The sequence below is a fragment of the Loxodonta africana genome, chromosome 7 (genome assembly GCF_030014295.1).
Source record: "Loxodonta africana isolate mLoxAfr1 chromosome 7, mLoxAfr1.hap2, whole genome shotgun sequence".
NCBI lineage: Eukaryota > Metazoa > Chordata > Mammalia > Proboscidea > Elephantidae > Loxodonta > Loxodonta africana.
Genome location: NC_087348.1, coordinates 20,968,976 through 20,995,061, shown reverse-complemented (window position 1 = coordinate 20,995,061; position 26,086 = coordinate 20,968,976). Strand labels below are relative to the sequence as shown.

The 26,086-nt window shown below is 37.7% G+C and overlaps 1 protein-coding gene across 1 annotated transcript; it reads left to right on the top strand.

Annotated features, from left to right (window-relative positions):
• Positions 1-15,305: 15,305 nt before the first annotated feature.
• Positions 15,306-16,930, top strand: LOC111749005 (olfactory receptor 8J3-like). Its single transcript, XM_064288052.1, has one exon. The coding sequence runs from the start codon at positions 15,513-15,515 to the stop codon at positions 16,458-16,460; it is 948 nt and encodes a 315-aa protein (XP_064144122.1). The 5' UTR covers positions 15,306-15,512; the 3' UTR covers positions 16,461-16,930.
• The last annotated feature ends 9,156 nt before the right edge of the window (positions 16,931-26,086 follow it).

The window sequence follows — 26,086 nt, the reverse complement described above, 5'->3', positions numbered from 1 at the left end:
ATACCTAGAAGCAGAACTGCTAGGAAATTGCTAAGCTTATATTAATTCTTTTAAGAATACACCAGAATATTTTCCAAAGTTTCCCCCCAGCATATATGAGGGTTTCAGTGTCTGCACGTATTTGTCAAGCTGATATTGCCAGTTGTTTTGGTTATAGCCATTTGATTTGGTATGTAATGATAGCTTGTTGTGGTTTTAATTTGCATTTTGCTGGTGGCTAATGATTTTTTGCATCATTTTAGGTGTTTATTAGTTATGTGCATATCTTCTTTGGTAACATATCTATTCAAATATTCTACTCTTTTCAGTTGGACTATTGGTCTTCTTATTACTGAGTTGTAAATGTTCTTTACATATTCTGGATACCAGGCCTTTATCAGATATATGATTTGCTAATGCTTTCTCCCATTCTGTGACTTCTCTTTTAATTTTCTAAGTGATATTTTTGAAAATCAAAAATCTTTATTGTTGATGATGTGCAATTTTTTTTTTTAATATGGATAATTTTTGGCATTATATCTATAAACTGTTTGCCCAACTGAGGTCATAAAAATTTCTCTCTCACGTTTACTTCTAGAAGATTTATAGTTTCAATACTTAATGTTCATGCCTATAATCATTTTGATTAAAATTAGCCATAAAGTGAAGGCCAAGGCTTTTTCTTTTTTTTTGCCTTTGAGCATCCAATTACCACAGGACCGTCTGATGCAAAGACTAAAAATTCCCTACAGAATTTCCTTGCAATTTCTGTCAAAAAGAAACTGCTTATAAATAGATGGCTTTATTTCTTGACTTTCAGTTCAGTTCCCCTGATCTATTCATCTGTGTTTATGCCAATGACATGTTGTCTTATCTATTCTAATTTCATAGCACATTTTAAAACAGAACAGGGTAAATTCCCTCACTTTGGTGAGCTTTACCAAGTTCGCCACCGAGTCATTCTGGAGGTACTACCTTTCCCCGCTCTGGGATATAATTAAAGTTGTCCTTCATAGGACCTTGATACTGCTACTTGAGTGGATTGTTTCCCTTTCCAGTCCTCCCTCCTTACCATCTCCATGATTGTTTTGGGAAAAATTCCTAATAAATTGCTTACACACAAATTTTTGTGTTTGGGGCCCCTGGCTAGAGAACCCAAATTAAACATTATTATAATTTCTATATACTATATTATTTATATTTTCTTGAATATGATGTTGTGATAAAAAATTTAATTCAAAGCATTAAAATATTTTATTGAACACCTGTTAGAATGGCTAAAAACTGAAAATAAAACAATATCAATTAGTGGTGAGGATGTGGAGTAACAAGAACAATCATTCATTGCTGGCAGGAATACATGTTGGTGCACCATCTTTGGAAGACAAATTGGCAGATTCTCTTAAAGCTGAACATAATCTTACTATACCCACTGCCATCAAGTTGATTCCGACTCATAGCAACCCTGTAGGACAGAGTAGAACTGCCCCGTAGAGTTTCGAAGGAGGGCCTGGTGGATTTGAAATGCTGACCTCTTGGTTAGCAGCCATAGCACTTAACCACTACGCTGCCAGGGTTTCCAGTCTTACTATACAATCCAGCAATCACACTCCGAGGTATTCACTCAATTGATTTGAAAACTATTTCCACACAAAAACCTATATGCTAATATTTATAGCAGCTTTATTCATACTTGTTAAGACACTAGAAGCAATCAAAATGTCCTCCAACAGGTGAATGAAAAATCAACTGTGACACATCCATAAATGGAATACTATTCAGTGATTTAAAAAAAAATAAGCTATCAGACCATACAAAGACATGAATAGGTCTTAAATGTGTATTGATAAGTGAAAGAAGCCACACTGAAAAGGGTACATACTCTGTGATTCCTACTACATGACATTCTGGAAATGCCAAAACTAGAGAGACAATAAATTAATCAGTGTTGCCATGGGTGGTGGAAGGGAAAGGTCAAATATATGAAGCAAGAAGGATGTTTTAGGGCAGTGAATCTATTCTGCATAATACTGTCATGGTGGATACGTGACACTACGCATTTGACCAAAACCCACAGAATTTTACAGCACAAAGAGTAAATCTTAATGAATTCAAACTTTAAAACAAATCATTTAGAAGGTCAGGGAATCTCAAAATGGAATGCAGAATATGACAAGAGAATCTCACTGTATTATAAATGCATGGACCGATCTCAGTGAATTGGGTGGTTGAAAAGATACTGACCAAAGTAAATTTTATAAACTTTATTTTATAAAGTTATTTCTCATGCAGGTAGAGGTTAACAATTCTGAAACCATTATACATGTATGCTGAAATTTAATGATGAAGTAAGTGGATGGCAGAGGGTGGGGGCCAGGTTTGTCACTGTTAGAATTCTGCCTGTACCAGCTACGAATTAGTTTGAATCATGATTGCTTTGACTATCTTGTAGGCATAAGCTTTCAGTGTATCGGGGTGGCAAGGTTTTTTTAACATGGTTATTCTAACTTAATATTTACATATAATATCCTTTTATTCCTCACAACAACCCTTTAAGACATGTACTAGCACATTTTATAGATGGGGAGACGGAGAACTGAATGTAGAACTCACCAGGGTCTAGGATTAACATAGCTAGAAAGTAATAGAAACAAATTCAATTCCTAAAGCACACTACCAATCAAGGTCTTTCTACTATGTTCTTCTTACTTTAATTTCCAATGTAGATTTGAAATTTGAGTTTTATATTTATATCCATAATTGTGTCTATATCTATCTATACAAACAGATAGATGTACATCTCGTTGCAGATGAGATTGACCTTCACAGAAATGCATCTCATCCTACTAACGCCATTGCAACTATATGATTTTTGTCTACACAGAGCAGATAGGCCTAGACTTAGTCTCATGGTGTATAACAAGCCGCTTTACTCCATGTCTGGCTTGAGTTCTGTTTCCGTATTCTGGAGGCAAAAGACTCGGAATAGCCAAAGCAATCTTGAAAAAGAATAGTGTTAAAAACCAGTTGCCATGGAGTTGATTCCAAATATATTAACCCTTTAGGAGAAAGTAGAACTGCCCCATAGAGTTTTCAAGAAATAGCTGGTGGATTCAAACTGCTGATCTTTTAGTTAGTAGCCATAGTTCTTAACTACTGAGCCACCAGTGCACCATGTATCTGTATATACCAGGTTTAAAAGCTGCAAGATGGTACAGTTGTAAAAACAGCATGGGAGCAGTATCTGACCTCTTCTCACTTCCCAAGGGAAAAGGAGAATCACAACAAGGAACCCAAGACTGATTTCTATGAAAAGGTGGTCAAACATGCCCCCTTTCTCCACCAGCCTTACAAATTGTGACAACAACCTTCCCTCCCATGGCACTTTCTGCTTTTCCAGCTGGATTTGATAATTCATTGCAATGGCCACCCAGAACTTACAGACCATTCTCATGATTTGGGGGTTTTTAGGGAAGTAACATGCTACATTTCAAGCTCAGGAATACACAGGATACAGTTTTTCCATCTGGACAGCCTCTTTTCAGTTGTGCTCACAGGTGTTCCTTTCCCTCCTGTCTTATGCTGGATTCTCTAAAGAAGCAAAACTAGTAAAGTGTATAAATATGTATACAGAGAGATTCATATCACAGAAACAGCTCACACGATTGCAGATGTTGGAATGTCCCAAGTCCTTGGATCAGGACTGAGGCTTTTCCCAATTCACAGAGCTGCAGAAGCTGGTGAATGCAAGATAAGCAGGTTAGACAGGGCTCCCACTCACCGGCTGTGAAGGGTGAGGAATCCCAAGGTTGCCAGGCAAGACTGCAAGGTTTCTCCTGATTCATGTAGCTGCAGGGGCTGGTGAACCCAAAACTGGCAGGTTATGGAGCAGACAGATCTCTTGCTCGCAGGCTGTGAAGATCATGGAATCCCAGGATGGACAGGTAAGCTGCTAGCTCAAGTCCCAAGAACCAGAGGTCAGACAAGAGGCAGCTGCTGGATGCAGAACAAGCCAACAACTTTGAGAAGGTAAGCAGGAAGTGAGTAGGTGGCAGAAGGCAGAGAGAGGCCGCCGCATGCCTTGCCCCACTGGTACCACTCAGCAGATTCCGTCATGGGAATTATCACATATCAAATTTCGACAAGGAAGTGATCACAACATTGTACAACCCCCACAACCTGAGAATCATGGCCTAGCCAAGTACACACAATCTTAACCATCACACTGGCCCTCTGCCTCTGCCCAAAGCCACTCAGCTTTCTCTCTCTGTGGGCTGGGAAGTCTACCATGCAAACTCCTGCTGCCAGGTCTCTGCTGCCACTTTTTACTGCCTTTAGTGTTACAGTTCTCTCTCTCTGTCTGCTGGTTCCAGGAGCTTCTCAGTACAGGAATCCCAGGTCCAAAGGACACACTGGCTCTTTTTCCTTGTTGATGGTGCTATCTTCTCTTTATTGCCTCTGGGATGGCTCATTTGAAGCCCAGTATGATGGCAAAGCTGACAAATCCCCTTGGTGGGCTACCAACACCCTACCACACAGTCTGCCTAATCACTTGGGTGGGAGTTTTAAGACCATGCTTAAAAAGGTCACACAGAAGTGATCCATCACCATGCAGGCCACCCCTGGCTGTTCTAGGCATGGTTCTTTAATATTTGGAAGATAACTTCTCCCAATAGCTTTACCAGCCCAAAACAGTCATCAACAATTAGTCTTGCAGTAGGGCAAAGTATCCTAAGGGTGAGATTACGCAGGTACCAGCATTTAGGTCTGCTTCGGGTTTCGAACTGATCTGGTCAGGTTCTTCAAAAGTCACCTTGTCTTCACTCTTTCTATCCTCTGATAAAATTTAACCAGAGATTATTCCTTTTCTCAGAGGCTCACAAGGCATCAGCATAGAAAAACCTTTAAGGGACTTTATGTTTTTCCATTGTACTGGAGTCCAGTAGTGCTTCTCCCTTCGTCTGCTCTTTCACACTTACAGCTTCTACAATTACAATTTTTATAATCACAATTAATCCTTTTAACAGTCAAACACTCACAACTGAATCATACAACTCTATCAGCATCTTTCCCCACCCTCTCTTCCTCAGACCCATCAGGAAAAGAGAAATCTATTCAGTGAGGACCCTCCCTTGTCCCCCTCATTTAATGTAAGTACACCCACAAAATATGTAATTGAGCCTCTTCATGCCTTTATCTACCTCCCATTTGAGATAGCCAATGTTTAAATTGCCCAGCCTATCAAACCAGTACTCTGAGGAGACAAGCATATTCCTTGGTCTTGAAGAATCTTCTGTTCCGATTGGAACGTTAAACATCTGCTCCCATAATCAAAGTCCAGTCCAGAGCAAGCCATCACATTGCAGCAATCTACACCATCTCACAGTGTCAAACATCTTTCTCTTCCTTTGGTAGGATTCTGGTCAGCTCATCCCAAGTTAGGTCACAATGAGTAGCAACCTTAGGCTCAAGTGTTCACACACACCTCCCAGTGCTTCAGACAGCTCCTTCACACTCTATCATCCCTAGCCCCCTTGGGCTAGGTCAGTGGGTTCAACCTGTAAACTTAGGAGTCCATACACAACTCCCTTTACTTCTGACCAGGCAGACCATCATCTCTCTCATTCCTAGCCTCCATGCGATAGGTCAATGTGTGCAAATGAAACATTTCCAAGCTCAGCCCATCTCTTCGTTGCTGTACTTCCCCCACTTCCCCTCATTAGGTGGGCCCAGGTGGTCACCACAAGTGAGCAAAGCTATCTACTCACCAGCTCCTTTTAAATTCCAGTTCTGAAAAGGATTCCTTCTGATGAGCACTGAATTTTTCTGCCTTGATGCATTCAACACAAATCCCTTGCTCAAAATTCAAAAAGCAAAACAGTTGCTTTTTTTTTTTTCTGTGCAGGTTTTCGATTCTCTCAGAAGTTCTGGGTGGTGTTGCACGTCTTTTCAAATGAAAATCTGGGTAGGGCTCAGGTTTTCAACCTAAGCCCCTACTCTATACACAAGACTACCACATTCAAACGGTCTGTGTTTCCCTGGGGGCAAATCCTAGATCCCCTCTTAGCATATCCAGTCAAGTATCGGCTGAACGCAGAGCTACACAATCTTTGCAATCTATAAAAAAAAAAAAAAAAACAATATTCATTTCTACCATACATTTAGGTCTGCCTTACAACACTAGGTAGGAGAAAGATTCAGTAACTATAGTACATTCAGATAAACACATTACCTTTTTAAAACACTCCAGTTGCATCTTCTCCAACCCTTGACTATCTTTCCATTTATATGCATATGGCCTTGGGCCTCTGGCTGAGTGGAACCAGTAGACCCTGGCCCCCACATCAATCATCCTGCTTATCTGACCTGGGATGGGCCCCAGGCCACTCCAGGTGGGGTTTTTCTCCCCTCAGCTGCAGCATAACCTTTCCTTCAGCCATTATAGGCAACAACACCAAAAAAAACAACCAGGAATCAAAACTTTCACTTCTCAACCCCCTTCATTCTTTCTCTTACAAAATCCCATGCTTTCACGAGCCTGGGGACATCACAAAGAATCTCACCCCAACTGTAAAAATAACATGGGGGCAGTGTCTGACCTCCTCTCACTTCACAAGTGGGGAGGAAAAACAAGTTCTACAGCCCAAGAATGATTTCTGTGAGGCAGAGGTCAAACATGGCCCCTTTCTCTGCCATCTTTACCAATTCTGACACCAACTGTCCTCCCATGACACTCTCTACTGCTCTGCTGGGTTTGATAGTTCATTGCAATGGCCACAACAAACTCACAGACCATACTCATGATTACGGAGTTTATTAGGTAAGTAACAGGTTACAGTTCAGGCTCAGAAACACTCAGGATACAGTTCTTCCATCAGGACAACCACTATTCAGCTGTGCTCCCAGGCACACCTCTCCCTGCCCCTGTCTCTACCCAAAGGCACTCAGCTTTCTCTCTCCATTGGCTGGAAAGCCCACCACACCATCTCCTGCTGCCAGGTCTTTGCTGCTGGCTGTCTGCTGCTGGGTCTCTGCTGTCGCTTCTCACTGCCTTTAGTGTTACAGTTCTTTCTCTCTCTGTCTCCTGGTTCCAGAAGCTTCTCAGCACAAGGATCCCAAGTCCAAAGGACGTGCTGGCTCTTATTCCTTGTTGATGGTGGTATATTTTCTTTACCACCTCTGGGGTGGCTCATTTCAAGTCCGGCAGAACGGCAAAACTGACCAACCCCCTTGGTGGGCCACAGTTATCCTAATACACAGTCCACTCAATCACTTGAATGGGAGTTACAAGACCATGCTTAGAAAGGGTACAAAAAAAATGATCCCTCACACTACAATAGCATTTGTAAAGATAAATAATGGAACAGAATGGAGAGTCCAAAGTACATGCCCATGTGCATGTTTGATTATCACCTAAGAATCCAAAGGAATTCTATGGGATTCAGGATTTATGTAAATATCCTCCTCCAATCAATAACAAAAAGTCAACCCGATACAAATATACAAACAGCCTGAACAGACACTCTATGCAAGAAATATTAATGACCAATAAATATTTTAAAAAGCTCAATATGCTTAGTCATAAGGGAAATTAAGTTACAATGAGATATCACTTTCATCCACTAGATTGGATAAAATTAAAAGCACTGCCATTACTAAGTATGGGCTACTACTTACAGCACCTGGAATTATCATGCATTCTGGTTGGAGTGTGCAGTAGTATAAGACACTAGGGAAACCAGCTTGCAATTTCTAATAAGGCTAAACACATAACTACGATATATACCAGCAGTTCTCCTCCTGGATTCTTACCCAAAACAAATGAAAATATATGCCCAGAAAAGAGCTGGTACATTAATGTTCATGCTATTTTCATTCATTATAGTGTAAACTAGGAATATTCCAGTTTCCCAAAAAACGGATTTTTAAAAATGAAGAAATTGTGGTATATTCATACAATAGAATACCGCTCAGCAGTAAAATTAATGACACTGATACATATAATACTATGGATGAAATACAACAATACTAAGTTGTACAGTAGAAACCAGACACAAACATATGGCATTATTCCATTTACGTAAAATCCTAGAAGAAGTAAAACTGATCCATGGTGATAGAAATCATATCAATTTTTCAATTTTGACCTGGGGTATGGTGTGAGAGAATTTACTGTAAAGACACATCAAGGAATTTTCTGGGATAATGGAATTTCTACTTTGATTGGGGCAGTATTATCACCAGTGTTAGTTACATTGGTCAAATTTCAGTTGTGAGCATATAAATCTGTGTATTTTATTATATATAAATTATACTTAAGGAGCCCTGATGTTGAAAGTTTAAGTGCTCTGCTGCTAACCAAAAGCTTGGCAGTTCAAACCTACCAGCAGCTCCACAGGAAAACAGACCTGGCAAACAGCTCCCGAAAACATTACAGCCTAAGAAACACGATGGGGCAGTTCTATGTGTGTCATGTGGGATTCCTATGAGTTGAAATCTCCTCGAAAGCACCTAACAAAAACAACAGCAAATTATACTTTAATAAAGTTGTTTTAAAATAAACCATAGTAGCATGATCTTTAGTATAACATTTTTATTTTGCTTCTAAGAGCCTTTGCCCAAATTTCTATGCAATCTATGTAAATAATTTTAAAGACTATATAGCAAACCGAACCCAGTGCTGTTGAGTCAATTCCAACTCATAGCGACCCCATAGGACAGAGTAGAACTGCCCCATAGAGTTCCCAAGGAGCGCCTGGCAGATTCAAACTGCCAACCTTTTGGTTAACAGCCGTTGCACTTAACCACTATGCCACCAGGGTTTCCATATAACCTATATATGTTTATAAATCATTTAATAAATTTCTATGGCATTTAGTTAATTTGCTCCCATTTTTCACCATATTGAATCATGATCTTGTGCAGATTTTCATTTACATATTTAAGTAACTTGTATTACTTATGCAGAACAGATATTTTTTTAATTTTTATTGTGCTTTAAGTGAAAGTTTACAAATCAAGTCAGTCTCTCACACAAAAACTTATATTCACCTTGCTACATACTCCCAATTAAAAGCCCACTGCCATCGAGTCAATTCCGACTCAAAGCGACCCTATAGGCAGAGTAGAACTGCCCCACAGAGTTTCCAAGGAGCACCTGGTGGACTCGAACTGCTGACCTCTTGATTAGCAGCCATAGCAGTTAACCACTACGCCACCAGGGTTTCCATACTCCCAATTACTCTCCCCCTAATAAGACAGCCTGCTCCCTCCCTCCACTCTCTCTTTTCATGTCCATTTCACCAGCTTCTAACCCAATCTACCCTTTCATCTCCCCTCCAGGCAGAAGATGCCAACATAGTCTCAAGTGTCCACCTGATCCAAGAAGCTCACTCCACACCAACATCCCTCTCCATCCCATTGTCCAGTCCAATCCTTGTCTGAAGAGTTGGCTTTGGGAACGGTTCCTGTCCTGGGCCAACAGAAGGTCTGGGGGCCATGACCACCAGGGTCCCTCTAGTCTCAGCCAGATCATTAAGTCTGGTCTTTTTATAAGAATTTGGGGTCTGCATTCCACTGCTCTCCTGCTCTCTCAGGGGCTCTCTGTTGTGTTCCCTGCCAGGGCAGTCATAAGTTGTAGCCCAGCATCATCTAGTTCTTCTGGTCTCAGGCTAATGTAGTCTCTGGTTCATGTGGCCCTTTCTGTCTCTTGGGCTTGTAATTACCTTGTGTCCTTGGTGTTCTTCATTCTCCTTTGCTTCAGGTGGGTTGAGACCAATTGATGCATCTTAGATGGCTGCTTTCTAGTTTTTAAGACCCCAGATACCAGTCTCCAAAGTGGGATTTTTAGAAGTGGATTTTATACATTAATGAAGATACACATTTTTTCAAATGTTTTTGGACCTCAGGCAAAAGGTATAGAATGACTATGTTCCTCAGTTCATGGCACATTTTCATTATTGATCCAGACAACGTCCCTTGTCCCACCTACCCTCATTTTTTTTTTTTAAATCCTACTTCTTCTTTATTCCTTTATCCAGTTCTTTCTGCCATTTCCAGATAAACATCTCAATTAAAGATGGTCCTGTTTATTTTCTTACAAAATGAATTTTATTGTTCTATGTATAAAAATTTGTACTTTATATAAATAACACTGTGCCATTATTTTAACTTTCAGTTTTAAATTTAAGGCCTGCATGTCACTAGTGGACAATCTTCTGATACAAAAGGAAGTATTGGTCTAAAGAAGACTTAAGCCAACAGACGAGAATTGTCTCAGTAACAATTATATTCAACATAATTCTATTACCCATGACATCAATAAAATATATTTAACAGCTTCAATGTTTTAAAAAAAGGGTTTGCATCTCCAGTAATTTCATATTCAAACATAAGAAAAAAGCTTCATTTTTAAATACTGTATTTTACTCTTCTCTAGTAGTTATCTTCTGTATAACTACTGTATTTTACTCTTCTCTAGTAGTTATCTTCTGTATAACTACATTTTTCTCTACTTTTTTTCTCACCTGGAATAAATACAAGAGTAAAGAAAAGAATAAAGAAATATTTTTATTAAATCAAGGTTTTTTTTTGGAGGTTATATCATCCATTTTACCTCATTGCTTAAATTAAAGTCCTCACAACTGGACCAATAAGCAACATCACAAAACATGGAGAAAAGATTGAGGTTGTTCAGGATTTCATTTTACTCGGATCCACAATCAACACCCATGGAAGCAGTAGTCAAGAAATCAAAAAATGCATTTGTGCCGTGGATTGAATTATGTCCCCCCAAAAATGTGCATATCAATTTGGCTGGGCCATGATTCCCAGTATTGTGTGGTTGTCCTCCATTTTGTGATTGTAATTTTATGTTAAAGAAGATTAGGGTTGGATTGTAACACCCTTACTAAGGTTGCATCCCTGATCTAAGGTAAAAGGAGTTTCCCTGGGGTGTGGCCTGAACTGCCTTTTATGTTTACAAGTGGTAAGAGGAAAAGGAAGCAACCAGAGAGTGGGGGACTTCATACCACCAAGAAAGCAGTGCTGGGAGCAGAGTTTGTCCTTCGGACACGGGGTCCCAGGACAGAGAAACTCCTAGTCTGGGGGAGATTGATGAGAAGGCCGACAGAGAGACAAAGCCTTCCCCTGAAGCTGATGTCATGAATTTGGACTTTGAGCCTACTTTACCGTGAAGAAATAAGTTTCTATTCATTAAAGCCATCTGCTTGTGGCATTTCTGTTATAGCAGTACTAGATGACTACGACACATTGCATTGGGAAAATCTGCTATAAAAGACCTCTTTCAAGTGTTGAAAAGCAAAGATATCACTTTGAGGACTAAGGTGAACCTGACCCAAGCCATGGTGTTTTCAATCACCTCATATGCATGCGAAAGCTGGACAATGAATGAATGAGGAAGACCAAAGAAGAACCGATACCTTCGAATTGTGGTGTTGATGAAGAATATTGAAAATACCGTGGACTGCTAAAACAACAAACAAATCCATCTCAGAGGAAGTTCAACCAGAATGCTTAGAATCAAGGTTGGTGAGGCTACATCTCACATACTTTGGACATGTAATCAGGGGAATGGGTCTCTGGAGAAGGACATCATGCTTGGTAAGGTACAGTGTCAGTGAAAAAAGAGGAAGACCCTCAACGACATGGATTGACACAGGGGCTGCAACAATGGGCTCAAGCATAGCAAAGATTGTGAGGATGGTACAGGACCAGGCAGTGTTTCTCCCTGTTGTGCATTGGGTCACTATGAGTCAGAACTGACTCCACTGCACTTAACGACAATGATGATGATGCTAATTGTATACTTTTAGATAAAAGAGAGTGAAAAAACAATAGATAGTGGCATAATGAAAATATCATTTGCACCAGACTCACTGCATAGGTATGCAAAACAAACAAACAAACCCATTGCCTTCAGTGGATTCTGACACACACTGACCCTACAGGACAGAGTAGAACTGCTGCACAGAGTTTCCAAGTAGCAGCTGGTGGATTTGAACTGCTGACCTTTTGGTTAGTAGCTAAAATGTTAACCACTGCACTGCCAGGTCTCCACATAGCTATACAGATTTAAAAAAAAAAAAAAAGTCATTTCCATCCAGTTGATTCCAACTCATAGTGACCCTGAAGGACAGAGTAGAACCGCCTCATAGGGTTTCCAAGGGGCAAATAATAAATTCAAACTGCCAATCTTTTGGTTAGAAGCCCATTATACCACCAGGGCTCCAGTATAATGTGTTCTAATTTGACTGCCAGACCTTTGGTTCCTAGCCCTTCAATATTACATGTTTGCAATAATCAATTCCTGAATGTGAATGAGCTATTTTGGGAGACAGACTTTAATCACCATGTCCTTTAGAGCCCATGGAGTTTAACTCACTTCAATAATACAGGCCCAGACTGCCTTTGGGGCTACTCTGTGGCAGATCTTGTCAAGGAACCAATCCCTGATGGCCCCTTCCCCAAGGAAATAAAAGACAATTTGTGGATCCAAACATCACCTGTGCTTCAGAGATAAGGTCTCAAAGTTTTCTAGAGCCCACCCCCTCTTGCTATTGAAGTCATACAGCGATGCTCACTAAGAACCAGAGGCAGGTTTTCCATTAGAGGTGGGTAGAAAATATTTATCTCATTTATGTAAAATGGGCTTTAAAAGATCCAAAACCTATGTATTTAAAATGAGCCATTTCAATTTACTTTTTGAAAAACTCTGGGTGTTATGAATAATCAAATAATATGATGCTTAAACTAAGGTTTGTTTCCAGGCTTTGTAACTGTTTTGGCATCATAAGCATCTTGCTTTTACTCCCACCTATCCGTCGCATTTACCTCTTTCTTTCTACCTTCACTCATTCACTTTGAATCAAGCCAACACTCCTGTTCATCAGTAATCATATAGCAACGTCTTGCCTAGTTTCTTTAATCTTACAATTCATTATCTTCATAACAGCCAGAATAATATAGTAAAACCTGCAAAAGTCAGGACCTGTGTAAAGTAGAAACCTGTCAGAGGAGAAAAACTCAACACTGAAAGGAGGGAGAATTCTTAATAGGGAGTCATAGTAGGCACCCTGTCAAAGGCAGACGCCCCCGAGTCCCAGAAAAATAAGACAGTTCTCTCAAGTTCTGGCTTTTAAGGTTTTATCGTATTTTTAAAACTTAAAGCTGATCATTTTACTCACCAAAATTAAAACTTCACAATGGCTTACAATTTACTTAGAGTAAAATCTTTTTTTTTTTTTTTTTTGTGAACTACATTATTTGTTCTTGTTAGCTGTCGTTGGGTTGGCTCCAACTCGAAAGGAAATGCTGCCTGATCAGTTACAGTTCGAACCATTGTGATGCCTCTAGTTTTTATTGGCTGATTTTTAAAAATAGATCACTAGGCTTTTCTTCTTAGCAAATATTACCCACTGCCATCAAATATTAGTCTGGAAGATTCCCTGAAACCTGATCAGCATCATAACAGGATGCTCCGTTGACAGAAGGTTGGTGGCCATGCAGGACGTGATTAGCTGGGAATCAAACCTTGGTCTCCCATACGGAAGGGAAGGGTTTTACCATGGAACTACCAATGCCTCACTGCATCATCTGATCCTACTTTTATTTTTCAGTTCTCTCGTTATAATTCAGTCACCACAATTAAAAAAAAAAAAAAGCAAACACCTAAGTTCGTTTCTACCACAGAGAATTTGTAAGAATGCACCCCTGCTTTATTTTTTTAATTCCTTGTACATCAGTTTCCTTCTCATTCTTGATTTCAGTTCAAATGGCAGCCTCTCAGAAACTTTCTCTTAATATCACACATAAAGTAATTCTCCCAAAATATCTTCTTGTTTAATTAACTTACTACACTATCACAGTCTTCAGTTGTACTGTTGTGTACTTCCTCACTGGCTTTATGTCTGCTGCTCATCATTGGAATGAAAGGTCCATGTAGTGAGGAATAAGTGATTTATCTACAGCTGGACCATTGCCTGGTACAAAGTAGAAACTCAACAAATATGTGATAAATACATGAAGAAGGTGTTCCAAAGAAATCAAGTGAAAGAATGATGTTGGATTTAATAAACAAACAGACAGCAAATGCATAAAAATGGGAGGGTTTATTTTGGTCTTATTTCTCTGATTTTTTTACTTGTCTTTTTGTTTTTTTCTCACTTTAGAATGAATTTCTATTTTTTTTTATTTTATTATCTATAAAAGAGAGAGTAAACAAAATGGGGCAGGGTCAAGAAAGATATTACTTTCAACAGTTCTGAGATTTTACAGTTCAGACCCCAAGATCATATAGCCTTGACTCTCTAGAACTTAAGTCCAAATGCTGTAGTGAGACTTTGGGCCACTGGAACTATCAATTGTGACTGGAGAGACTCTAATCAGCTTCATTAGGGGCAAGGGACCACCCCTGAAACACATAAATCTAGGAAAGTATTTAGGATATTATAATAACACTTGATTGGCAAGTATATGTCATATGTGAAAAAAATTAAGGTATTAAAAATTAAGTTTTTTCTTCATATTCACTCCATTATATTTTTATTTCTAATCACTAAATAATAGTAATCCAAAATAAAATGCAATGGAAAAAATATGAGAAATTGCATAATCTTGGGAGCAAGAAGAGTAAAAATCATGAAAGAGAAGGAAAAAGTAATGGTGTATGGTAAATTACAATGGAAGGCAATTACAGAAATTATGTTATAAAAATTGGTAGATATCATTAAAAAACAAAACTGAACAGATCATCATTGATCTAAAAAATCGATCTGAAGGCACATCTCCATATATTTTTGTCAGGGGTAATGAAATAAACAATGAGAAAAAAAAGATTTAACACCTATGCATGATAGAATTAGCAAGATCAACATAAATCTAATAGAAGTTATAAAAGGATAGACTACAGAGAATGAGTCAGGGTAGTGTCTAGGATTGTCTATGCATAACAAATGTCATGAAAACTCAGATGAAACATCACAAGGAACCATTAAATTATTTGGTGACCAACCACTTCTCAAGACTTTCTCATATGCAATTGAGAGACCTAAGATATTAATCATGATTTAAAATGTTTGCAAGTAAGTAAAATATTCAAATTTTAATAATATTGTGAGAAAGTACATGTCTCGAAATAGTGCATGAGGCTGGATCGTCTCTTTAATTTACCATAATTGTATTTTTTCTCATGAGTCGAAATCGACTCGCCGGCACTGGGTTTGGTTTTTTTTTTTTTTTTTTTGGTATTTTCTCTGTCTCAAACAATTGCAGAACAGTATAGGATAAGAATAAGCTTATATGTGGAAGAGTACAGTTGAAAGAATTCCTAGATTGTTTTTTATGATAACTAGAGGTTTGAGTTCAATAACTGACTTAGAATAATACATGATACAAGAAAATCTCACCCAGGGAATTATCTTTGTCATCTAATGGCAGTCCTAGAAAGTAATTCCTTAATGTTTGTAATACGTTTTCTCTTTATTCTCCAACCAGATGAATTTTGAAACTCCTACATGGCTCCTGAAAATCTCACCCGGGTGATGGAGTTCATTCTCATGGGAGTCTCAGGCCATCTGGAGCTGCAGATCCCCCTTTTCTTTGGCTTCCTTGTCATCTATGGGCTGACCGTGGTAGGCAACCTGGTCATCATCACCCTCACCAGTGTGGACTCTCGCCTTCAAACCCCCATGTACTTTTTTCTCCGACAATTGGCTATCATCAATTTTGGCAATTCTACCGTCATTGCCCCTAAAATGCTGACCAATTTCTTGGTAAAGAAGAAAACCACTTTTTATTATGAATGTGCTACCCAAATGGGTGGGTTCTTGTTTTTCATTGTAGCTGAGGTTTTCATGCTTGCTGTGATGGCCTATGACTGCTACGTGGCCATTTGTAACCCCCTGCTCTACATGGTGGTGGTATCTCGACAGATCTGTCTTTTGCTGGTATCCATCACATACGCCTATGGCTTTTCTACAGCTATTGTGGTTACTTCCTGTGTATTTTCTATGTCTTATTGTTCTTCCAATGTTATCAACCATTTTTACTGCGACACTGTTCCCCTGTTAGTATTGTCCTGCTCTGATACTTACTTCCCAGAAATAGTAATCTTTAGTTCTGCAGCTACAAATTTGGTTCTCTCCATAACTGTAGTTGTAGTATCCTATTCCAACATCGTCTTGTCAATTCTCAGAATACGTTCATCAGAAGGAAGGAAAAAAGCCTTCTCCACATGTGCTTCACATATAATGGCGGTCACAGTGTTCTATGGAACACTGCTATTCATGTATTTGCAGCCTAAAACTCACCATTCATTAGATTCTGATAAAATGGCTTCAGTGTTCTATACGCTGGTGATCCCTATGCTGAATCCTATGATCTACAGCTTGAGGAATAAGGATGTGATAGCTGCCTTCAAGAGATTCCTGTCAAACCCATGCTATTCCTTTAAACCAATGTAATTTTAGACTAGTTTAGTAAGTGATAAGAGAGGGATTAAAGTAGATTGCAGAATATTAATGTAATGGGAATTTTCATAAAAATTGAATTATACATGTCATTGTCTGGTTTCTTTCATTAATGTGTATATATGCATATATATATATTGCTTTTCTTTCATGTCACAACATGGATCAGAATTTTGCTCCTTTTTAAAATTTTAATGGATATACTACATTTTATTTATTTTTTTACTATTTGATCGATGCCTGGATCTTTTCCAATTTTTGGCAATTACAAATAATGCTGCTATGAATTCTTGAGTAGCAGTCTCATGTGATTATATAATTTTTCATTTCTCTTGGGTAGATATCTAGAAGCAGAATTGATGGGACAATTGGTAAGTCTATATTAATCCTTTTAAGAATAAATTGTTCCCCCAGCATATAAGAGGGTTCGCTATGAGTTGGAATAGGCCAGATGGCAACAGAATATATATATATATATATATATATATATATATATATATATATATATATATATATATATTGACTGTGAGAGTCCCAGTGTCTTCACATACTTGCCAATCTGCTGTTGTCAGTTGTTTTGACTTGAGCCATTTGAATGGGTGTGTACTGGCACTTTGTTGTGGTTTTAATTTAATGATTTCGTGCAGCATTTGCAAATGCTTTCTTCCATTCTATGGCTTCTCTTTTCATTTTCTAAGTGATACATTTTGAAAATCAAAGGTCTTCATTATTGAGGATTATCAATTTTTTTTCTTATATCAGTATTTTTGGTATTACGTTTGTAATATCTTTGCTTAAGTGAAGTCATAAAAATTTTCTCTTATGTTTCCTTCTAGAAGTTTTATAATTTTGATGCTTAACATTTTTGCCTATGGCCCATGACCCATTTTATTAAATTTATGTGTAAAGTGAATGCCAGGATTTTTTTTTTGCACACGACTATCCAGTTGTCCCAGGACCATCTGATGCAAAGACTAAAAATTTCCCACAGAATTTCCTTGATGTCTTGGTCAAAAAGAAATTGCTCATATATATAAAGCTTTATTTCTTGGCTTTAAATTCAATTCCACTGATGCAGGTATCTATGTTTATGCCAATGATGTGCTGTCTCATTTATCTAATTTTATAATAAGTTTTTAAAAGTTTTTACTTTGGTGAGATTTACCAAGTTCTTCCCAGAAGTCATTCTGGAAGTACTACCTTTTTCTCCTCTGGGATATAACCAAAGTTAACCTTCATAGGACTTTGATACTGCCACCGGAGTTGACTATTTCCCTTTCCAGTCTCACCTTCTAACCATCACCAAGATTCTTCAGTGGGAAAAACTTCTAATAAGTTGCTTTCACTCAAATTTCTGCCTTTGCAACTCCTGACTGGAGACCTCAACTTAAACAGTATTACGATTTCTACATGCTATGTTATTTCACATTTTTCCTGAATATTATGTCTTGTGATGAAAAAAAATTAGTTCAAAGCATTAAAGTATTTCATTATTAGAATATATTACAATAACTAAAATCTGAAAAAAAAACAAAAAAAAAACCCAAAACCTGATAATATCAATGTTACCAGTGAGGATGTGGAGCAACAGGAACTCTCATTCATTGGTGGCAGGCAGGAATACTCATTGCTGCAGCAACTTTGGAAGACAAATTGGCAAATTCTCTTAAATCTTAACATAATCTTACTATATGTTCCAGCAATAACATTCTTAGGATTTTACTCAACAAATTTGAAAACTATGTCCACACAAAAATCTGTATGCTAATATTTATAACAGCTTTATTCATATACCTAAAAAAACTGGAAGCAATCGGGGTGTGAAACATCCATAAATGGTATACTATACAGTGATAAAAAAAGAATGAGCCTTCCATCCATGCAAAAACATGGATGGACCTTAAATGCATATTGATGTGACTGAAGCCACTCAGACGAAGGTATATACTCTGTGAGTCCAACTACATGACATTATGGAAATGCCAAAACTATAGAGACAATAAATTAATAATTGTTGCCATGGGTGGTGGAAGGGAAAGGTCAAGTACGTGAAGCAAAAGGGATGTTTTAGGGCAATGAATCTATTCTGCATGATACTTTCATGATGGATACATGACAGTACGCATTTGTCAAAACCCACAGAATTTTACAGCACAAAGAATAAATCTTAATGAATGCAAACTAAAATAAATCATTTAGGAGGCCAGATGATCTCAGAATGGAATGCAGAATATGACAAGACAACCTCACTATATTGCAAATACATGGGCCAATCTCACCAAATTGGGTGGGTGAAAAGGTGTTGACAAAGTACCTTTGGAAATGGGTGGAATGTGTTAAGACTAAAGGCAAAGTAATTTCATATAATATTGTATTCTAGTTTATAAAGTTGTTTCTCATGTGAGTAAAAAGTAGAGGTTAACAATTCTGAAACCGTTATTCAGGTATGCTGAAATTTCATGATTGAGTGGATAGCAGATGGCGGGGCCCAGAAGGCTTTTAGACTTCTGCCTGCACCTAGCTACCAATTAATATGAATTATGATTGCTTTGACTCTCTTGTAGACTTAAGAGCTACGTGTATCAAGGTGGCAAGCTTTCTTTAGCATGGGTATTCTAGCTCAATATTTACATGTATTGATATGTGATGTAAGTAGTTTCTTTTACTTCTCACATCAATCCCTTGTGATATGTACTAGAACATTTTATAGATATGGAGACTGAGAAATTGAATACATAACTCACCAGGGTCCAGGATTAACAATAGCTAGCAGGTGATAGAACGAATTCAATTCTTAAAGGCATACTATTAATCAGTCTTTCTACTGTATTCTTCTTACTTTAATTCTCAATATAGATTTGAAACATAAGGTTTTTTTTTAAATATATATCTCTCATTCTAAATGATATTTTTTCAAGAAATACGTCTTGTCCTCCTAACATCATTTCCTCAAGTTTCTCATTGATCTATGAAGCAAACTGAAAATTTACAGAAGAGAATATACGACATCAGTAAAACATTTCACAATTTGCAAATTAAGTGTGGTTTACAGTCTTTAATTTCTCATGCTAACTCTGCATGCAGGGCTTCTTTTTATTCTATAGTTCAGCAAACATACTAAGAAAGATTAAGTAATATGACAGAAGTTACTTAATTACTAATACATGGCACTATTGAGGAAACCCTGGTGGCATAGTGGCTAAGTGCTACGGCTGCTACCAAAGGGTCAGCAGTTCGAATCCTCCAAGCACTCCTTGGAAACTCTATGGGGCAGTTCTATTGTGTTCTATAGGGTCGTTATGAGGCAGAATTGTCTCAACAGCAACAGGTTTGGTTTTGGGGTGGGCACTATTAGGACTCAAACTTTAAACCCCAAAACCAAACCTGCTGCCATCAAGTCTATTCTGAATCATGGCGACCTCGTGTGTTACAGAGCAGAACTTCTGCTTTGGATTTTCTTGACTATAATCCTTTTGAAAGCAGGTTGCCAGGACTTTTCCATGGGACTGCTAGGTGTGTTCAAACCACCAACATTTGGTTTAGTAGCTGAGTTCAAACCATTTCTGTCCTCCATGGATCTGGACTTAGACTCTATTTTTGTATTTCTTATGCTATATCGTTCTACCTTCTTCAATGAAAGATCTCCATTATTGCAATAAATTAAAATATTTGAATGTACTTGTAGGTGCAGTTAATCAGAATGTATGGACAGAATGTGGTGTAAGACTATAACAGAGCATGAGAGAAAAGCATTTTTACTAAACTCATAGCTTCATGCAAGAAGTTCCTTTGGGAAAAATGGCAAGCATCATATACCTTTACCCAAAGGATGATAAATTCCTTGTAGACGTAAATATATTTAACAATTTTAACAGAAACTTGATTACCTATCTATAAAAGGGGGGATAAATGGAGTTTTCTGTTTTCTCTTCATAGACATGTACAATAAAATCATTGGTGTAGATCCTAAGTATAAAGAGATAAGTGCACTTTATGATGGAAAAGCAGTGAAGAAAATTGCATGGCAGATGGAAGAAATTGCTAGGAGATACTTTTAGGAAGTGGTAGTTGTGTTTGTATTTATGAAGATGGGGCTAGTTTAGAACGGAGTTTCTTAAAACGTGCTCGTGCATCATTAGTAGATTGCAAATTAAATTTAGCAATTTTTAATCAGCATTCTTTCCCACTTTGGGATTTCTGGTCTAAAAGGTTTATGTTTCCTTCAGTGTTCATGTTGGTCATTACACATAAAAAAAAAATAAAAAAATAAATCACCTTTTTCAGGGTCCCATGAGGAAATTTGACACATTTATTGGGGATACAATAAAATTGAATTTACATTTTTTGAAAATTGTTAATTACCCCATTGTAGTTGTTCAATAAACATGTCAATTGAAATAAATCATAACCTACAACTTTTGCTGAGACAAGCTGTAGTACATAAGGGACTTTAGTGAATTTTTAACTCTAATTTATACACTATTTATTCATGGCTATTTTCAAGAGTTATAAATAAATTTATAAGTTTTTTTTCAGAAAGCATTTTTTTATGTATAAATAAGAAATGATATTTAGAGAGAGAAAAGAGATAAAATGTATCCATGTTTTAATAGTAAGTATATGTGTATGTTTTAATTGTAAGAATTCTTAATTCTATATCTGTGTCATCCTAAATTAAAATGTAATGGTAGAGAAAAAACTAGAGCAACATTAATTGATCCAAATCTATTTGAAACAGTTCTGTTTCAATCTAGAAATATATATGTAAAAACATGAATATATGTATTGCTTTCAATCATATAATTTACAAATTGGAAGATGTACATTTCATTATTATATCAAGCAAAATATAGAGACAATATAACTATCCAACCACAGAATAAACAGGGTATATCGAGAGAAAAATGATGAGAAACTCTGTACTTCCGAGTCAGAAAACCATGAATGTACTACATGTATACTACACACTAGTCATCTGACCTTGCTTTAAGTTCTTAACCTGTTTGAGGCTTTGCTTCTTCAACTGTAAAACATAACAATTTTATCTCCATACCAAGGTATTGATGAGTATGAAATGAGGTAAATAAATGTCTTAAGAAGAGTTTTCATTGTTTCTTCCTTAGAGCTAGCCATTTTTAGTTCTTACATTAAACAATTTTTTAAGAAGAAAGCAACACCAGGATTGGAAGAAGATTTATTAACAACCTCTGATATGCAGGTGACATAACCTTGCTTGCTGAAAATCAAGAGAACTTGAAGCACTTACTGATGATCAAAGACTTCAGCCTTCAGTATGCATTATACCGCAACATAAAGAAAACTAAAACAACAACAGCAACAAAATAGCAACATCAAGATAACCGGGAAAGAAGACGGAAGTTGTCAAGGATTTCATTTTACTTGAATCCAGAATCAATGCCCATGAAAGCATCAGTCAAGAAATCAAAGGACAAAGGTGGGGCCAAGGTGGTAGAGTAGTCAGAAGATTACTGTGGTACATCTTACAACAAACCTCTAAAAAAAAAACAAGTGAATCGATAATATATGAAAATCTAGGAACCCTGAACATCAAAGTTTAGATGTTGACTGAGGGGCAAGGGAGGAGAGAGAGCTCAGAAGGAGTGAGGATTTGTCAGACTTGACCTGGTTGGCACCCTTCAGGCTGAATTGGCCTACACACATGGGCTGAGGCAAGCAGTAGAGCTTGGGATATGTTTTTCACGTTGAGAGAAACCAAGCAGTGGAGATTCTGCACAAGACTTCTGAGCCAAAGGAAAGTGGTACTGGACTGAGAAAGTTAAATGCAAGCATCTAACCTACCACACAGGATCAAAATAACCCTTAGTCCCCCTAAGAAGTACCTCTATCCCCTTCACCTGCCCCCTTGCTGCTCTGCTCTGATTCCAGGCCAGCTTCAGTGATTGACAAGCCCCTTGGGACAGAAGTGAGATCCATCAAGCACACTGATCCATTCTTCCAACTTTGGAGAGGGAACAAATTAACATACAAATAACAAAGAGGAAAAAATAGTTTGCCGGCTCCCCTAAACTAGAACCTCAGAGCAGGCACAGCTCCTTTGCCTATTCACAGGCATAAAGGGTCCATGGATTTTGAATGCCTTTTACCCCTGCTTAGAACTGTGTGGGCTGATTTTAATGTGTACCCCCTCTTTAGCATAGTACAACAGGGTATGTACCTGAAGCCTATTTTCAACTGCAACAGCTAAGGGGGAGTGGCATATTTGTGACATTTGACACCACCATACCCATTAAGCAGGGTCCTCATCTAGCCACATCAAGGGCCTGAAGACCGGTGGGTTCACCCACTCTACCTAGCCACTGAAGACAGGGGTCCGAGAAGAGTTGGTGCCTCCCAGTTCTTACAGCCAACAGCACTGGGTGCCCAAGGTCTGGTACAAAACCCATCCATCTATGAGCTCTAGGGAATAGGGACATTTGCTCCACCCAACCATTCAGGGGCAGCCATCAGCCCCCTTACCTTGCTCAGTACTTAAGCCCCTAGTGCTGCCAGTTATTTGTGCCTGCTCCAATCACCCCTAAGTAGCCCCACCCATCTGGGACTGTAGGTGACAGCCTGCACCACGTACAAGTTGACCAATGACCTGGACACCTGAGCTGAACCCATACAAGAAAATAAAGAGATTCCTGGGCTCACACACCTAGCAGCAGCTCTAACCACCTGGTGACAGGATGTGAGAGTTTCAAAACTCTAATAATCAAACTAGCTCACACAAGCAGCCTATTTGGGCATACCAAAACAAAACAAAACATGAAGCTAAGACACAGTAAGCAAACATAAAATAAATAAATATAACAATTTATTAATGGATTGGAGACAACTGCCGATATCAAATCACACAAAAAGGCAGACCATCATGGCTTCAGGAAGCTACCAAAACAAAGAACCAAGAAAACTCTTGGAGGAAGAAACAGTCTTGGAATTAGTGCAGGTAGAATTCAAAAGATTAACGTACAGAGATCATCAAGATCAGGCAAAATGCAGACCAAACCAAGGAACACACAGACAAAGCAACAGATGAACTTAAGAAGGTTATACAAGAGCATAATGACAAATTTAATAGGCTGAAAGAATATACAGAGAGAAAACAAACAGATATCCAAAGATTAAGAATAAAATCTCAGAATTAGACAACTCAATAAAGTCAGAGGAGCAGAATTGAGGCAATGGAAACCAGAATTTGTGAGATTGAAGGTAAATCATTGACACCAATTTATTTGAGGAAAAATCAAATAAAAGAATTTAAAAAAATGAAGAAACTCTAAGAATTATGTGGGACTCTATCAAGAGGCATAACTGATTAGTGATTGACTGGAGTACCAGAACAGGGCGAGGTAATAGAAAATACGGAGAGAATTGTTAAAGATTTGTTGGCAGAACACTTCCCTGATATTGTGAAAGATGAGAAGATATCCATCCAAGACGCTCATTGAACCCCACACAGAGTAGACCTCAAAAGAAAGTCACCAAGACATATTATAATCAAACTTGCCAAAACAAAAGATAGAGAAAGAATTTGAAGAGCAGCTAAGGACAACCGACAAGTCATCTACACAGGACAGTCAAGAAGACTAAGCTCTGACTACTCAGCAGAAACCAGGCAGGCAAGAAGGCAATGGGATGACGTAGACAAAGCCTTGAAGGAAAAAAAAAAATTAGCAGCCAAGAACCATATAACCAGCAAAGATGTCTCTCAAATATGATGGTGAAATTGAGGCGTTTCCAGATAAACAGAAGTTGAAAGAATTTGTAAAAACCACACCAAAATGATAAGAAATACTAAAGGACGTCCTCCAGTTAGAGGGTCAATAACATCAGGGAACAATCCAAAACTACAACACAGAACAGAACAACCAGGTACTAACCCAGAGACGGAAGTCACAAAAATAAAACAAAGCTAAAACACTGAAAATAGGGAAACAGAGACATCAATACATAAAAGGAAACACCATCAAAACAAACAAACAAAAAAGGACTAAATAATGTCGTTATAGAACTTTCAGGAAGTCAAGGTGATATCAAGAAGTAAAAGATTGGTTTAAACTCAGAAAAATAGAGGTAAATATTAAGGTAACCACAAAGGAAACTAACAATACTACACATCAAAATAAAAGAGAAGCATAAAGAATCGGCAAATACCAAATCAACAACAACGAAAAAGATGAAAGAAAATCCGTAAAGAAATATGACACAGCACAGAAAACTAAGTGGAACCAAAAAACTGTCAACCACACACACACACACAAAAAAAAAATCAAAATGACAGCACTAAACTCATACCTATCAAAGATTACACTGAATGTCAATTGACTAAGTACATGAATAAAGAGACAGATGGTGGCAGAATGAATAAAAAAACATGATCATCTATATGCTGCCCTGCAAGAGACACACCTTAGACTTAAAGACACACAAAACAATTAAACTCAAAGAAAGGAAAATATATATATATATATATATATCTCAAGCAAACAACAATCAGAAAAGAGTAGGAATGGCAATATTAATCTCAGATAAAATAGACTTTAAAGTAAAATCCACCAAAAAGGATCAGGAAGGAAACCGTATAATGACTAAAGGGTCAATACACCAGGAGTACATAAATGTAATAAATATTTATGTACACAATGACAGCGCTCCAAAATACATTAAAAAAAAAAAAAAACCTCTAACAGTGTTGAAAAGAGAAATAGAGAGCTCCACAATAATAGTAGGACACTTCAACACACCACTTTCAGGACAGACAGAACATCCAGAAAGAAGCTCAATAAAGACACAGAAGAGCTAAATGCCATAATAACCAACTTGATCTCATAGACTTATATAGAAAACTTCATCTAACAGCAGCCAAGTATACTTCCTTTTCCAATGTACTGGGAACATTCTCCAGAATAGATCACATATTAGGTCATAAAGCAAGCCTTAACAGAATCTAAAGCACCAAAATGTTACAAAGCATTTTTTATGACCATAAAGCAATAAAAGTAGAAATCAATAAGAGAAAAAGCAAGGAAAAAAAAAATCAAACGCATGGACTCTGAACACCCTGCTCAAAACTACAGGGTTATAGAAGAAATTAATTATGCAATAAAGAAATTGATAGAATCAAATGAAAATGAAAACACATCCTACCAGGACCTTTGGGACACAGGAAAAGCTATGCTCAGAGCTTAATTTATAGCAATAAATGCACACATCCAAAATGAAGAAGGGCAAAAATCAAAACATTAACCCTACAACTTGAACAAATAAAGAGCAGCAAAAGAAGTGTTCAGGCACCAGGAGAAAGAAAATAATAAAAATTAGAGCAGAATTAAATGAAATGGAAAAACAATTGAAAGAGTTAACAAGACCAAAAGCTGGTTCTTTGAAAAGATTAACAAAATCGATAAAGCATTGGCCAAACTGACAAAGAAAAAACAGGAAAGGAAGCGAATAACCCAAATAAGAAATGAGGTGGATGATATCACAACAGACCCAACTGAAATTAGAAGATTCATAACAGAAGTCTACGAAAAATTGTACTCTAACAAATTTGAAAACCTAAAGGAAATGGACAAATTTCTAGAAACACACTACCT